Consider the following 12,845-nt stretch of genomic DNA (forward strand, 5'->3'; position numbering starts at 1 on the left):
CTGATCAAACCAGCGGTGGGGGCATTAATCCAGCTTCTTATGTCAGGCAAAAGACAGATCAAACAATTGTCATGACTGTTTGACCTCTGCAGTATCATTTTTTGAATAAACTTCACCTGGCCCCTGCTTCCCTGCACATGGCATTTTCAGATAGATCTGAAGTAACTGTGGATTGATTTAGCATATGGGTAATCTCTCAGAAATGTCTGGTATAGTTACTCTATGCTCTTGAAATTCATTCCCATTTTTTAACCAAAACTTCATCTGAAAGGCTAAGTATATCCTTTCCTTCGTACCATATTTTACAGAAATATAGTTAATTTGTTGTACTAGTTTGAAATCAAACCAGTGGGAGATCATAAGTCAGAATTATAATTTTATAGGGAAAAAATTAAAAGAAATAAATAAATGCAGTAGTACAAGAACACTGACAAAGACAGAATACAACCTGCCACCCTATGGTGGTAGCAGTCCAAGCAGAGTGGTTCTGTTGAAGTGGTGATCCTGTAGAAATAATGGGTCTGAAGATCCAGCAGTAGCTCTTATCCTCTGGGAGTCCAGTAGGTAAGCGCTGCTCTGGTGTTCAGAGTCTCAGCTTATATCCAGGCTGGAATGCTTGGTTCCTCCCTCTGGGCGGAGCATCTCACAATGGGATGGTGAGTCATGTGATAAGGCCTGATGGGCCCATTGACAGGAGATAGTCCAGGAGGGAGTTATCTGTGAGTCGTGTGGCAAAGGTGCTGATGGGCCCATTAACAGAAGATAAGCCAGAGTGGGGGAGGCAGGGAGCACTGCCTCACCTGGTTTCAACAGTTCATGAAGATGGTGATAGAATATACTTCAACCCAGGACACTGTACGACTGAAATGCATTTAATTTTTATTATAGGACGCTTATAATTTTACTTGCTTTTGTTATCTTCTGTTACATCTTTTATTTTCTGTAACTTTTATTTTCTGTAACTTTTATTTTCTGTAACTTTTTTCCTTAAAAAAGTCTGGGCCAATGCTACATGCATTAAAAGTTCTTAACCATATGATGAGCACTGCATGACATTCCATTCCTTCAGTTCAGTTAATGATTCTAGCTTTGCTTAGAAAAGAGGCTGCTGCTATACAGTGAGATATCTGCAGTAATGCCAGTATGACTCTAGAAAGAATAGTAATTTGCAACAAAATGGCTGAGTTGCATTAATCAGTAATAAATTTCATCTAACATGAAATTAATCTTCCCTTAGACTTATATTTTTTCTCTTTTTTAAGACTTCTGAAGCTTCAGAAACATTCATTTCTGTTGCCCAGACTGAACTAGATAAAATTTTGTCTAGAAATGTACTTAGATTTTGTCATCTTTCCAGATAATTTGTAAGGGTGTAAAACCATATAGGCACTACTGTCAAAAGGGAGGGACTCTGCTGCAAGTTGTTCTCTAATATGGCAAAGGATTTTTACTTCTGAAAGAATCTCAGCCATAATATATAAAACATACAAAGGGAAGCAGAAAATCTTGTCGTTTGCTTAGCCTAGATCTTTTAATGAAGGAAGAAAGTGATAGCATGATTTAGTGGGTTGGGACCTTGGTCATCAAGGGTCTGAATCATGTCCTCTATCCTTAGTAAGATTAAAGGTGTCTGGACCTTCTCGTGAAGTAACAACCAAAACCCAAGTACACTTCCAGAGGTCAATTAATCTCATCTAACATCACCACCACAGCAGATGGGGTATTTTAGATACTGAACTTCTAAGCAGGAAAAATGAAAATTAGGTAAAAACCCACTCTCTATATCACTTAGTGATCATACACATTCAGGGTGAAGTGATTACTCAAGGGTCCCCTGCAGACAACAACAGCCAGCTCACAATTAAAAATTTAAGTGTGGTGGGAAGAAGTATCTTGGTATCTGTGCTTAGCTGCAGCAAAGAACACAATGTTTAGTATTTGAACCATATCTCTTTTCCGGGAAAGCAGAGGTTTCAGATTATACTGCTGCTTTTTAGAAGATGAGGTCAGATGACAGAATTGCTGTAAAGTGTGCCGAACACTATAAAACAGTTACTAATGTATTTATCAAGCTGTATTGTAGCATAATCTTGTTCCAAAAGCCTGCGTTTCTACCTTTGTGATTCCTACTTTTGAAGTCCAAATTCCATTTTGTATTAATTTTTCAGTCCTGGCCCTTTGTCCATGATTTTCCTTAAGAGTAGCCTTCTCAAGAGGTCTGTCTAGATTTTTCACTTTTTGTACACTGTGCTCAGCAGAAGATCAAATTATGAAATTTAAAGGTCAGATCATATTTGCTGGTGGTTGGGAGATGTGTGATGATGTACAGTGTGTTCAGCACTCTGCTGCATCTGATAAACAGTCCTCTCTCTTCTAGGCCATTATCTAAAACTGATATGTTCTGCTTCTCAGAAAGAAATATAAACTTGAAGAATATTTGGGAAAAATAAGGTCAGGACCTTAATCTTAGAGGAATCTTAAAGCAAGACAGTTCCCTCTCCAGCAGCCACCACCACCTGGACTTAACACAGGATGGTTTATAGTTACTTTATCTGAAAGGTATTTACACCTTCAACCCGAGGGATTCCCACATCTGACAAGAGAACTGTTATTTCCCAGCTGTGAGAGATTTAATGTTCAAGAGGATTGTATCTGTTCACACGGCTGGTTTTGGTAGAAATTAAAGGGATGATGAAAACAGTTCAGGCAGTGCCTGATTTGTAAAGGTGAAATTGTTCTTTTTTCTTGCTTCTTGTACTCTTACATAGAACTTTAGGGATTAGTCTTGCATATGTGCCTAAATTTGTAGATGGGCAAACAGCTAAGACATTAATTAGCAAAATCTAAGGAATGCAGAGTATTTATAGGATAAAGCCACCCTAGTACTTAAAAAGGTGGGAGAAAAAAAAAGAATACTTTCATGAAAAGGAAAAGCAGCGATGTAAAGTGGAACTATGATGAAGAAATCTTAGAAGTCTGAACTCTGAAATACACTAAAGTTTGAAGTGATACCTCTGAGTAAAATATATTTTTAAAAATGAGAACTAACTTATGTACGTCTTAATTTTGGGATCTTCAAAATTTCTGAAAATCGGACCATGCCCTATGCCTAGCTGTTGTATTCTGTCACCATCTCAATGTTAAGAATATTCATTTGCTACGGATAAGTATCCTTACTTATGAAGTTTTTCCAAGTCTGTATGGATGGAAAAGATATGTTCTTATTGGGGGCAGTTGGTGTCCAACAGTAAGAGAACAGCAGTTCTGTCATGTTGGAAGGTTTGACAGCCTGTCTTATCTCCGTAGCTGTATTTGTGAATTTAGAAACTTCCTCTGCTATTGCATTCACTGGGAGCCAGAACACTCTTGGGCAAAAATCCTCAGCTATAATTAGTGACTTAATTTTAATGTAGATGAATAGACAATCCTGAAGCCAGTTATTAAAATGTCATTACTTGACACAGAAGTTAGCATATTTGCCTAATGTCTGTTAGCAGGAGCTGCAGGGACCAACCCAAATGAGAATTCTGTCTGGGAAAGAGGCACAGCAACACAAGGCATCAAAATCCCCCAGCCCCTGGGAAACAGCTGTGTAGCCCCTGCCAGAAAATGCTCAAGTGTTTCTTGGGAATGCAGAGGCAATAATTCTGACACCTCTGTTCTAGCAGAAACCTGGGGTGTCCAAAAAGTATTTCTTTCGAGTAACTTGATTTATAGCTGAAGCCCAATGCACTTAGGAAACAGAAAAGAGAGGAAAAAACACAGTTTGTAACAAGTAGCCCTGGGGATGTCAATATCCAACAAGTATGGAGTTAGTTCTGTGCATCATGTGTAACTCATTCAGACAACACTCCCAAAGTAAATAAATTTTAATCTGTATTTTTAACTTGGATTTTAATTTAACAGCAAGGCTCAGAGGACTAAGAAATCTGGATTCAAAAGCTTAGCTAGTAAAAAAAGAGCAAAGACATCTCTGGGACCTTCAGTCTTCTGTCTAAAAGAAACTAAAAGTAGCCACAAAGATCATGGTAGAAGTATGACTTTGCTTATGAATATTTCAAAGAGCACAATAGAAGCTAAAAGCTGTTGTTTAAAAACAGAATTGTAAATCTATATTTAATAACGTTTCCCCCTAAATTCTGGGAGGTCTGAACTATGACCTTTCCTATTTCTTTGCTATTTTAATGACACAAGTTCATGAGTAAAAATAACACCAACGTAAATCTAAAATCTAAAGGCTTCAGAAGGTTTCTTATTTTAATTCCACTTTCTCTGGAGTCACAGTAAAAGTTCTGTAACTTTAATCCATCAAGCAGCTTTGCAAAACCGTCATGAAAATGTATGAACCCAAGAACAAAATCTACTCACCCAACCTTACAGCAACGATTAAAAAAAGCCCTAATTATAGTATAGTCACCCGTCAAAATAAATTACTCAAGGTGAGTGGGTGAAAAGAAGTTTGCTAGACTTCCTTAAGGAGGTGGTAATTGTCTTGGATTTTGTTAAAATACATCATTAATTATATTTTAACAAAGTCTATGTACTCTTTTCCTTTTTAGGAATTTTATAGGATGATTGTAACAATACAGAGAAGGGGATTTTTCAGTGTTACAATATTCTATACTTGTGTGTTTTTACTGCAGAACAAAGTAGACATACAAAAAATGCTCTAAATTACATATGAAGTTGATCAGAAATGGTAGAATAAATTGATTTCATAAGAAGGTGACAATTGATTGGACACACATCTGTGGCAAAGTAATGTGTGTGCACAGTGAAGTGCGAGCATGGTAGTACCCCATGCTTGGTTCATGAAAGTCCACAGAACCTGCATTTAAGAATTCCTTCTTGTCTTTGACATCTATTGCATGCAAATTATGCTCAGGAAAGGGGTTGAATCGCTGTCCCTGAAAATGTACAATAAATTTGTAATTGTGGCACTTAGGGACAGGGTTAGAGGTGAACAAGGCAGTGTTAACAGTTATATCGATGATCTTAGAGGTTTCTTGCAGTCTTAACAATTCCATGGTTTTAATACTAAATCCTTCAAAGAAGATATCTGCAACCCATATTCCTGGGATACGTTGTCCAGGAAAACTTCACACAAAATTTGAAAGACTACCAACCTCATATGGTGGTACCCTGCTGGCTATATTGCCAGTGTGTTGAGCCTGCCCTAAACAATATCAAAACCATGAGCTTGTTTTCTTGCTGTCTTCTGGACGTTAACAGAAAGTTACACTTAAATTTACATCCCAAAAATGCATAGGGTGTAGACCCTACGGCAGCAGACATCAGCTTGATGTCCCAGGGCTTGGGGGTCATTATAGATGGAGATATTTTTTTAAGCACTTCCTGGAAGATGCTTGCTTTACTTGATACGAATTAAACCCTACATCAGTGAAACACTTAGAGCCAGGTAGAGTGAATATAGACCATAACAGTGCATTTGCAGACTCCAAAGCAGGTTAAGAAATAAGTATCTTGTTATGAAAAGATCATTGATTTTCATAGAATCATAGAATAGTTTGAGTTGGAAAGGACTTTTAATGGTCATCTAGTCCAACCCACTTAAATGAGCAAGGACATTTTCAGCTAAAACACTCAGAGCCTTGTTCAAGCTGACCTTAAATGTTTTCAGGTGTGGGACATCTCTGGAAAACTTCCAGTGTTTCACTATCCTTACAATAAGGTGTATTCTTATACACTTTATTATGGTGAAAAATGTCACCTTATGAAATGTCTTCCTTATTATTGAGTCTGAATCTACCTTCTTTTACTATGAAGTCATTATTCCTTGTCCTATTGCAACATGTATTTCTAAAAAGTCATCCTTTTAAGCCCCCTTTAGGTACTGACTGGCCACAAAAAGGCCTCCCTGGAGTCCTCTCTTCTCCAGCATGAACAAAACCAACTTTCAGCCTGCACTCATGGAGTGGTGCATCACTTTTGTGTCCCTCCTCTGGACTTGCTTCAACAGGACCATGTCTTTCTTGTGCCGAGAATCCCAGGGCTGGATGCAGCACTGCAGGTGGGGTCTCAGCAGAGCAGAGGAGAGGGGCAGAATCCCCTCCCTTGCCCTGCTGTCCACACTGTTTTGGATGCACCCCAGGATCCAGTTGGTTGTCTGGGCTGTGAATGCACATTGCCAGGTCATGTCCAGATTTTCTCCCACCAGCACATCTAAGTCCTTCTTGACAGGGCTGCTCTCAACCTGTTCATCCCCCACCTGTGCTGACATTGGGATTGCCCCACCCCAGGTGCAGCACCTTGCAGTTGGTCTTGTTAAACCTCCAGTGGCTCCTGGACCCACATCTGGAGCTTTTCCAGGTCCCTTTGGATGGCATCCTGTTCTTCAGGTGCCACCAAACCACTCAGCTTGGTGTCATCTGCAAATATGCTGAGAGTACACACAGTTCACTGGTGATGTCACTGATGAAGATATTAAGCACTATTTTTCCCTATATGGACCCCTGAGGGACACCATTTGTCACCAGTCTTCATCTGGATACTGATTGTTAACAGATATAAATCATGAACAGATGCTTCTTGTTGTATGCAGTTGGCTTCTAGTCATAAATAAATTCAGCCATCTTCTTTTAATCAAATTATAAAATATTCATATTTGTTCACATTATTATTTTATTAAAAATTAAACTCATTTCTGCTTACCTAAAACTCTATGCCATTGTAATCGATTACGTTTCCATTTGTTCATGAACTGTTAAAATATCAAATGTAACTTAAATCTAGGCAACAATTAGACTTAAGAGTACTTCCCCTTAATTTATTATCAGTAATCACAAAAGCAAATATGTAGAGGTTTAATATTCATCATAACATTTGCAGTTATTGTTCTCATAACTGAAAAGTAAGGTTTGTCTTTCATTTCCTAGAGTTGTGGCTGACTCACATAATTTTGACTGATACTTCAGCAATTCAAAGCTGTATAAACAAAAAAAACCCCAGATCAATCTAAATGAGGGTGCTGAATAAGCAGAGGCAGGTGTGTATTTGTAGCTGGATATTGTTTCATCCCACTGTAAAAATAAGTGTGAAAAGGAATGTGTCTCTGCTCTGGGCTCAGAATGTGAGTCACACCACAGCTGAAGTATTCATCCTAAAAGCATCTGGCTCTGTCACACCTCTTGTTTTCTGTCTGGTTGTTCATTTTACTATAATTTCCTAATTCCTCATCACTATTTTAACTTTTCGTAACACTTATATTTTTAAACTAGAGTTTTTAATTTCTTAGATGAGATCAGTGGAGCTTCAGGAGCAAAGGATGCTCTCAGCAAGGATCCCCTTTCTCCACAACCTGATGGCTCAGGCTGGCCTGGCCCAGGGGCTAAAGGAGCACGTGCTCCTCCACAGCCTGGAGTGCAGACCTGGCACAAATCCCTTCCTCTCCCTTCTTGTTCCAGAAGCGGAGATGTCCACTCTGTGCTGCATTTTGGATCTTTCCTCACAGAAGGGGAGAGGGACTGGGAAGGTCAGGCAGAGGAAAATGCTTGTAGGTTAGTCCCTGCAATGAAGCACAAAGTAGAGCACAAGATGGGAGACACATTTATAACTGTACCGAGTAACTGGGGTTGCTGGGTGTCAAGCACATCAGTATGGACACTGTCAGTATATGTGAGTCTTGTTATCATTTCAGCAAGAGGATTTTTCTGCTTCTTTACTACCACCAGAATGCTCTTTTTTCTTCCGCAAAGGCTTACCTTTTCTCAGGAAGCAAGTAAGGATATTGCTTTATCATCAAACACTTTATCGATAAAATAAGTCTTATTACATCCTGACATAGGTGAACTAAAGTTTAGGAAAAAAAGTAAGTTGTTTCGTCCTCCTTATTTCCTCATTTTTCTGCTTCTTGTGACTTTCTGACTTCCTGATCTGGCCTCTGTCATCAGAGCAAGCCTATCCATTAATTTGTCTGACTCTTCCTTGGAGAATCAGGGTGCTTATAAGGGTTCATACAGCTCAGGGGTGGCAAGGGATTGGTAATAATTGTCGCTGTGCCATGGCTTCCAAGCTGCTTTGGCAGCCAAGTCAGGCCAGACCATCTTCAGTATTCAGCTGCACTCAGAACCAGCTGGGAGCACTGAAGCAATCAGTTGTAGCAGCCAGATGGATCCAGCAGTGGTGCTTTTTCTGCACTGCCTGTCTGCACAGAGGGTTTGATTCAGGCCCAGCACGAAGAACTTCACTTAGGCTTAAACTCACCTCTTGACTGTGCAGGGTTGGCAGGTGAGTGCACACACATTTTTTTTTTTGAGTACAACAAGGAGATACCTGAGTAAAGAGCAGCTGCACTTAGTCAAATGGAGGGAAAATGTCTCTACTACTGCCCCAGAATCACTGAGATTGGAAGAGACCTGTAAGATGTTAAGGCATAAAATACAAGAACATGGAAAGCATGGAGGGTTACATTCTGCAGTCTACCAATCTGATTGTATGGAACTCTTGATTCAGAATTTGTACCTTTATATTTAATCGGCTTTCATGGTCTTTTTTTTTTCTATGACTTTGCATAATTGCTTTTTAACTGCATTTATGATACTAGCAGCATCTGACAGTGAATGCCACTATTCTCTTATGCTGTGTAAAAACAACCCCACTTCTTTTGTTTGTTTTAAACCTGCTAATTTCATTGGGCATGCTCTTGTTCTCAAGTAGTGGGCAGCCAAGCGCCCATTCATTGGTTTTCTAGGCACTTTCCCAGGGTTGTCCTGTTTTTTATACATATCTGCCATATCCCCCCTCAGCTGTCCCATTTCCAGGCTGAAAACTCAAACTCAATTTAAGCAGTTCAAAGCTTTAATTGCCCTTCTTTAGTTCCCCCATGTAATTTTTGTGAGGCAAGTACCAGAACAGCAGGCAATATACAAAAAAGAGGGTACTGTGTGGTTTTGTATAGTGCTATAAAGGTGTTTTCTGTTTTGTGCTCCATTCATTTTTTAAAAAAAAACTCCTAACTGCTGTTTTTTCTGACTGCCAATGAGCATGGGATTTTATGTTTTCTTCTAGTACACTTCTTTTTTTTTTTCTTTTTTCTTTTTTTTTTAATAATTCCTTTTAAAAGAGCACTTTCAAATCATTGGTTACTGGATCATAAAGCACATAAAGTGTTATAAGACAGAAGTTGGAAATTATGCAGTGTTTTCTGTTTGAAACAGAATGAGTTAAATTCTCTTTGGCCCCTGATCTTACATGTGCAATTTTTTCTTATATTTTTGTAGATGTGATATACATAGATTTTTTTTTCTTTTGGTGAATTTCATCTCTATTTCTCACTAATGCAGTCAGTCAAAGTGAAAAACTGTCTAATATTTTAAAATAACATGAGAGTGTCTTTCTGTTAAAACACCTCATCTACTATTCAGGATATTAGCCTTACTGCTAATTACTACTGCACTCAATTTTGTGTGACAATGACAAAACTAAGAACAAAGGAAATAAGCCAAGGTACTTCACTTTGGTTTCACAGTTTGTGTCACACTAGTACAATATCCCTGGGATATATCTTCTGATATGGATAGAATCAGTGGAAAGCAGTGCATATTTGAAAAGCTTTGTCAGCTTTAAGGCCTCTGAGGCACTGGTTGAGACTGGCAAAATGTCTTAGGCCAGGGAGCCTTTTTAATTGAGGAATCCTTTTTTCAATATGTGTGATATTTCAGACACACAGTCTCACCAATAAAGGTAACATGAGCTTGGAGCAATACAAAAGTAGACTTCCAACTGAGCACTGTTGGTTTTCAGATACTCTCAAAACAGCCTGTATTGTCAGAGCATAGAAATTGGACTGCAAATAGATCTGATCTTGACTTTTTTGGAGACACAGTTTTGTGAGTGGATCAACATAGATCTCCTTTCTCCTCCTTAGACCCCAAATCCTTCTCCCCTGCTTTAACTCTGGCAGTCAGAGAGCTCCTACAGTCACCCCTACAGAGCCACATCTCAATGCCCTACTGGGGCTCTTGGTTAAACCTGCTGCCATCTCACAAAATCCAAAGAAAATCTGCAGTGAGTCAAAGTTTCAGACATCCCTAAGTCCAGAGTGACTATGTCATTTAACACTGTACATTTTTACTGTGTATTACAATTAGAGAAACATCTGTTATTAATATTGTTTTGCTAAACTGCTGTGAAAAATTCATTGAGTATTCGGAAGTTGCAAGGCTGTTCAGTTACTTGCCTGTTTTGAGATGGTCATGTGGCTGAACATTTTAAGTCCTTGGAAAGACACAGAAATACAAGTTCCAGTAATAACTTTTACTCTGCCTGCAAAATGTATTTTATGAGGGTTTACTGTGTATGTATAACATATACATTTATTTTTGTGATGCCTATGTGTGGTTACAATAATATTGATGGTTGCTACTGCTATTTGAACATACAGAATTCCTAAATAGTGGGATAAGAAATTTAAAAATGGTGATAAGGTCTACAAATATTGTTACCAGCTTGATATGCTCACAGAAGTGCACTTTTTTTTTCTTTTTTTTTTTTTTTTTCTTTTTTTTTCTGGGGGGGAGAAAGCAGGGAGAGGTGAGAGGGGGGGAAAGTTTCTCATACCTGGACAGTATCTTTAGTTTCCCATAATAATTGCTGTAAATCTGCTTGTAAAAGGAACATGTTTATTGCCCTTCAATACAGCTTACTGATGAAAAAGCATAACTGCATAAACCCCATATTTTCATCTTTACATCTTATATTATTATTTATGTTTCTTTCTAGAAAGCACATGCTTTTTAAAATATTAATTATGTTACTGATCCAGTTTTAACCATATTTTTAAAGAAAAATTTGTGGTATCAGTAAGGCACTAATTTTGAGATCAGATGTGCTAGAAATGCAAACATACAGATATTGATAGATAAGATGGGACCGTAGTCCATCTAATCTAATAATCCTTCTGACTGAAAGTGGATGACTCAGAGGAAGTTGCCAGAAATTTCAGGAAACGCAAATAGAGGGTAATCTGTCAGCCACCTTAAGTCTTCTCAGAATTCCTTAGTACTTTGAGATAATGTTAAGCCCTAAAGCATAAGGTTTCAACTTTCTTTGAAAATATATTAGCGTTAACTATTACAAATCTTGAAGGCATGAATAGCAAAAATTTGACAAATATGAAAAACAAGATAGTGAAAGTGTTACTGAAAACTGCAAATCCCTGAATCATTGGATTATTTTTTTACTTTATAAGCAGGTGAGAAATATGAAATAAAAAATGAAATAACAATCAATATTCTTATCATAATTTTGATTCTTAAGGAGCTCTTGTTTTGTGGCATAAATGTTGCAAAACTAAGTTGTCCTAACTAATTATTTGAAATAAGAGAACAGCCTTGGTAGACTACTAGTTGGTCAGGTATTTGGATGAGAGGAATGTAAATTTAACCTGTTATAGTTTCAGTCATTGTTAATAAGATACATGTTTGTAAGCATGATTGAATCACTTGTGCTGCCACCATGAAAATTAATTACCATTTCAGGAAAGGTAAACATTCGATTTTGCAGAAAACATTTTGAACTCTTCTTTATTTTAGCTGATGAGCCAGATCCTACCTCACGCATCCATTAACCTTGGACAAAAGAAGCAGCAGCAGCATCCTGTGTATTTCTGCAATCTTATGAGTTATTCCTTTTCTTTTCTTTCCAGACAACTATTACGGCACTCCGAAGCCTCCAGCAGAACCGGCTCCGTTGCTGTTAAATGTGACAGACCAGATCCTCCCAGGTGCCACTCCCGGGGCTGAAGGCAAACGTAAAAGGAATAAGTCTGTGAGCAATATGGAGAAGACAGGCATTGAACCACCAGAGGAAGAAGAGGAAGAAAGACCTGTGGTCAATGGAAATGACGTGACAGTAACACCAGGTCTGTTCTTCCTTCTTACTTTGCAGTGAGTTTCTGTTATTCACAGGTCTCAGTTACCTCCTTCTGTAGTGAGAATTTGCATGTTCAGGTAAGGATATTCTTGCAAGAGGGAAAGGCAGGAATCCTGAATATTAGGATTTTTCTGAAGCCTAAAGAAATTACTTAACCTCTACTTTGGGGAGACATCTCACTTACCTCAGCTACTGTAAAGATTTCTTTCTCTGAACTAGTCTCTTTGAGCCCTCTTTATAGACCAAAGAGAAAAATACCTTCTTTCTGAGCATGGATTGTGACCTGGTTTAGATTTCTAGGTTAGGAAATTATTCACAAATTCCTGTTCCTCTCTGTTGACTATAGAGGGAGTCTAGAGAACTGCAATTTGTCCAAATAAATAGTCTCTGTGTTTTGGGTTTTCTTGTTCTCAAATGATGACACTCAGAAGATTGTTCAGCACTTTATGAAATGTACTTTTGTAAACTGTCATGAAGACTCGGCAATAAAGTTGAAGGCTAAAGTCACCACATTAACAAATTGTGTGAGTGGCATTAAAACTTAGCTGGCAATACTACCTGGAGGAGACTTTTCAGGAATGTTTCAGAGCCTGTGTAAAGCTGATAAGGGTTTCAGATGTCAAATCCTAAAAGACAATTGTTGTTTTACTGCTTGGATCACAGTGCTTCAGAAAAAGAAAGGGTTCTGGGTACTGACTGGTATCTTGAGTGAGAGCACTCCAGCCTATCCTGAAGCAGGTAATCAACTTCACCTCAACCTCTCAGCAAGACAATATTCTACAGAATTTAATCATTCTTATCCAGAAATAGAATTTAAGAAATTATTTTGCTGTTGTTCATGTAGAAAATTAAAGAATTCAGATTTTTATATGTCTGAGAAATAATGCTGTAAATTCTTTTTGGTGAACTTAGAAATTCAGAAACAGATAGTTGAAGAAGTCTGGTGACAATCG

The 12,845-nt window shown here is 38.2% G+C and overlaps 1 protein-coding gene across 11 annotated transcripts in view; it reads left to right on the forward strand.

Annotated features, from left to right (window-relative positions):
* MAGI2 (membrane associated guanylate kinase, WW and PDZ domain containing 2) overlaps nucleotides 1-12,845 on the forward strand; it is a 714,127-nt gene that overhangs the window by 460,079 nt on the left and 241,203 nt on the right. For all 11 annotated transcript variants that reach the window (XM_066182812.1, XM_066182813.1, XM_066182802.1 and 8 more), the window contains one exon: nucleotides 11,666-11,881. In XM_066182812.1, the coding sequence (XP_066038909.1) occupies nucleotides 11,666-11,881 (216 nt within the window). The remainder of the gene's footprint in view (nucleotides 1-11,665; nucleotides 11,882-12,845) is intronic.

The sequence above is a fragment of the Chamaea fasciata genome, unplaced genomic scaffold (assembly GCF_029207755.1).
Source record: "Chamaea fasciata isolate MVZ Bird 193981 ecotype frontalis unplaced genomic scaffold, bChaFas1.0.hap1 SCAF_5, whole genome shotgun sequence".
Taxonomy (NCBI): domain Eukaryota; kingdom Metazoa; phylum Chordata; class Aves; order Passeriformes; family Sylviidae; genus Chamaea; species Chamaea fasciata.